This window comes from Etheostoma spectabile, chromosome 18 (assembly GCF_008692095.1).
Source record: "Etheostoma spectabile isolate EspeVRDwgs_2016 chromosome 18, UIUC_Espe_1.0, whole genome shotgun sequence".
Classification (NCBI taxonomy): Eukaryota; Metazoa; Chordata; class Actinopteri; order Perciformes; family Percidae; genus Etheostoma; species Etheostoma spectabile.
In genome coordinates, this window is record NC_045750.1 from 24,221,078 (window position 1) to 24,224,244 (window position 3,167).

The window sequence follows — 3,167 nt, forward strand, 5'->3', positions numbered from 1 at the left end:
ATTAAAAATGGAAGTGGGATTCATTTTTTGTCATGAGGTTATAATTCATGGAAAAAATCTACTATGTGATCATTCTTATCTTTGAAAAAGTGGTCATAACCAGAATAATTTTCTGAATTGAGTCCGGAATACATGTTTATCACAAAAAATAAGGAAAGGCCGTTGATTTTTAGGTAGAACAAATGCAACTTGGACCATTTTTCTTCGTCTAAAAATATTGAAATGGGTCAATTTGACCCGAATACGATACAAGGGTTAAGTCAGCGTCTGTTGGGGCTGAGCTGAGGACTGCAAGTTACAAATCCAGTAAATAAAAAAAAATCAGGGGATGTGACATTAGAAGTGAGCTTACCAGACGGGGCTAGCCTGCTCCTCAGCGCTGCTATCGGCTCGAGGCTACTTTACATTAGCAGCTGCTAGCATCACACCTGAATCTCACGTCAAGTTGGTGTAGAAAACAAAAAGGAGAATGCATAGAATAAAAATGAAAATATTGCTGGTCCAACAATTGCTAAATCTGTGTTATTCTAGGATCATCAAAGTTATTATAATAATCCCGAGGGGGGCATGAATGACTCTACCAAATGTCACAGCAATCATTATAATAGCACAATTCAACATTGTTGTATACATTTGGAATTAAGTATAGTAAACTGAAGGGGCTGCACTGAAAAATGAGCACAGTCTGTGAAAGTAGCATACTGTCCTTCTGATGTTTTCATTCAAATGTGTTTCAACCCAGTAATAACCAGCTGAAAACAGAACTTACTGTGCTCGTTATTGCTGCAGCGGTCACAGTCTAACAAGTCCACGTGCTCCACCTCCATCAAGCCAATTACTGCAATTTACTGTCAGAACAATGTCAAAACAAATCATCCTCCCAATTTTCAGATCTCTGCCAATTGCGGTGGGTTTGAGATACTGCGATTCAGATAAAAGAGTTGACCTTTACCTTACCGGTGTTAAAAAAAATATTGAATTTACCATCTTCTTCATTTCCAAAAGTGATTATCTCAGAAAAAAAGGTGTTGCAATTCACACTTTACACACATTTCCAAAGTTCATGTAATTTATTTAGACCAAAGAGCGCAGTGTAAAGTACAAAAATACTATTTCCAAATAAATTGTGATCACTGTTCCGTGGTTTTATTTTCAAACTGATGCAAGAATTAAACATGATGTCAGAGATCAAGACAACAGAAGGCCACTTTCAAGATGACACTATCTAACATAAAACCCAGGGTTTTTGATTTGAATTTCTACCCCTCCATTTCCACCGCACTAGCACTCATAACATCCTGCTACGTAATTGAAAATTAAAACACACATTTCACAATAAAAGCATAACATTTCGATTTTATAGTGCTGTGACGTAAGGTTTTTTATGCTCATCTCAAGCCAATGTTTTATATGGTATTGTGTTATGTTTAACATATCCTAATTATGTGACCAGGTTAGCTCAGTTGGTAGAGCGGGCGCATGTATACAGAGGTTTACTCCTCGACGCAGCGGCCACAGGTTCGACTCCAACCTGCATGTCATTCCTCTTTTCATGTCTTCAGCTGTCCTGTGGAATTAAAGGCCTTAAATGCCTCAAAAATATATCCTTATTAGCTGAAATGTAGGGATGTATTGTTGGTTAAGAGTGGGATAAAGTCTTAATATAGTTTAATTTGAGTTAATTTTATAGTATTGACCAAGAAGCATTCCCCATTCATATTCTTGAACTCCTAGGATATTAATAATGCTGTAACCACTGCATTTCACACACAGGCATGCTGTCAGGGTGACATCACCAATTATCTGACTGAAGAAGTTATGTGGGAGAGATTTTTTTACTAGATTGCGTGGATAAATGTTCACTTTTTTTCTTTGTGAAGTTACAGGACGGAAAATGGCAAACTGTGAGAACAGTATAAATCTTATTTCACATACTAAGAACGCAATGTCAATACAATCATGTCTGTCCAACAGGTTTTTAATCATTTTGACTGCTGAACATGCCGTGTTCTCACAGCGGGAAATCTGTGTGGGTTCCCACTGGCTTTTGTTGTTGATACAACATAAATAGACAAGTTGTTCAAGTTGTACTTTGAGTTCACATGACCTGCCGGATTTTTTCCAAGCTCCTTTCAATGCTGTCAACAACCTCCACAGCAGCTTGTGGGATTCTGGTTCCTGGGCCGAAGATGGCGCACACGCCGCTCTGATACAAGAACTCGTAGTCCTGCATACACACAGAGGTGGAACTCAGTTTATGTGAACTGCAGTGAATGACTTTATTCATGGAGTGAAGTTAGAAGTATCACCAAAAGGAAAGAGACTAAATGTATTTTGAAGACAAACACTAAGACTGACAAGAACAGGATGACAGGAAATGACACTGCACTGCATGCAAGCAAGGAAGCCCTATTGTGTGGTCATGATGATCGCAACAGATTAATTCTATCTCCACATTATGCCAGGAATATGATTTTAAACCTGATAAATTATGGTGTGTTTCCTGGCTTTAAGTATGCCAGCAGTCAAGTAAAATTTATGGATGAATTTTCTTTATTTTTGGATTCTTGGTTCAGATGGAGGCATGCGTGAAAAACCCATTTTTCTTCAAGAATTCAAGGTGTTACCTTGAATTCTTGAAGGAGTGATTGATGGGGTCAAGTATTCCTTTGAGGGGCTTGTGTCGGAAGAGCAAATACAAAGAGAAAATATAGAGACAATAAAAGAGAAACAAAGCAAGATGGATGTCTACTAAATGTCACATAACAGGACGTCAAAAAATGAAGGAGGGGGAATTCTCACGGTTTGAGATTAGATAATCATCAAAATCAAAAGGTTACCTGTGGTGGGATGACGCCGCCACAGATGACCAGGATATCTGGCCTGTTGAGCTTCCGTAGTTCCTTGAGGAGCTCCGGGACCAGGGTCCTGTGTCCTGCGGCGAGCGTGCTGACCCCGACACAGTGTACGTCTGCATCGACCGCCTGCTGGGCGACCTCAAGGGGAGTCTGCTCAGCCAAGTGTCAGACATGGAAAAAATACAGAAAACACCACGCTGAGTGAGTTGTACGAAACATGAAACACAAAGAAAAAAATACTACATAATCTGGTGCAATAAAACTACAAATTTTTCATGTCATCTACTTTGCATGACTTTTTTTTTTTTT

At 39.0% G+C, this 3,167-nt stretch overlaps 1 protein-coding gene across 3 annotated transcripts in view; it reads right to left on the reverse strand.

Annotated features, from left to right (window-relative positions):
• mmut (methylmalonyl CoA mutase) overlaps positions 1-3,167 on the reverse strand; it is a 34,592-nt gene that overhangs the window by 15,489 nt on the left and 15,936 nt on the right. For 2 of the 3 annotated variants that reach the window (XM_032543141.1, XM_032543139.1), the window contains exons 12-13: positions 2,841-3,008; positions 1,640-2,227 (exon numbers count right to left, since the gene is read on the reverse strand). In XM_032543141.1, coding sequence (XP_032399032.1) covers positions 2,099-2,227; positions 2,841-3,008 — 297 coding nt within the window. In that variant the 3' untranslated portion in view covers positions 1,640-2,098. Of the gene's footprint in view, positions 1-1,639; positions 2,228-2,840; positions 3,009-3,167 lie in introns of those variants that run through there. The other variant, XR_004336215.1, reaches the window with a different exon arrangement.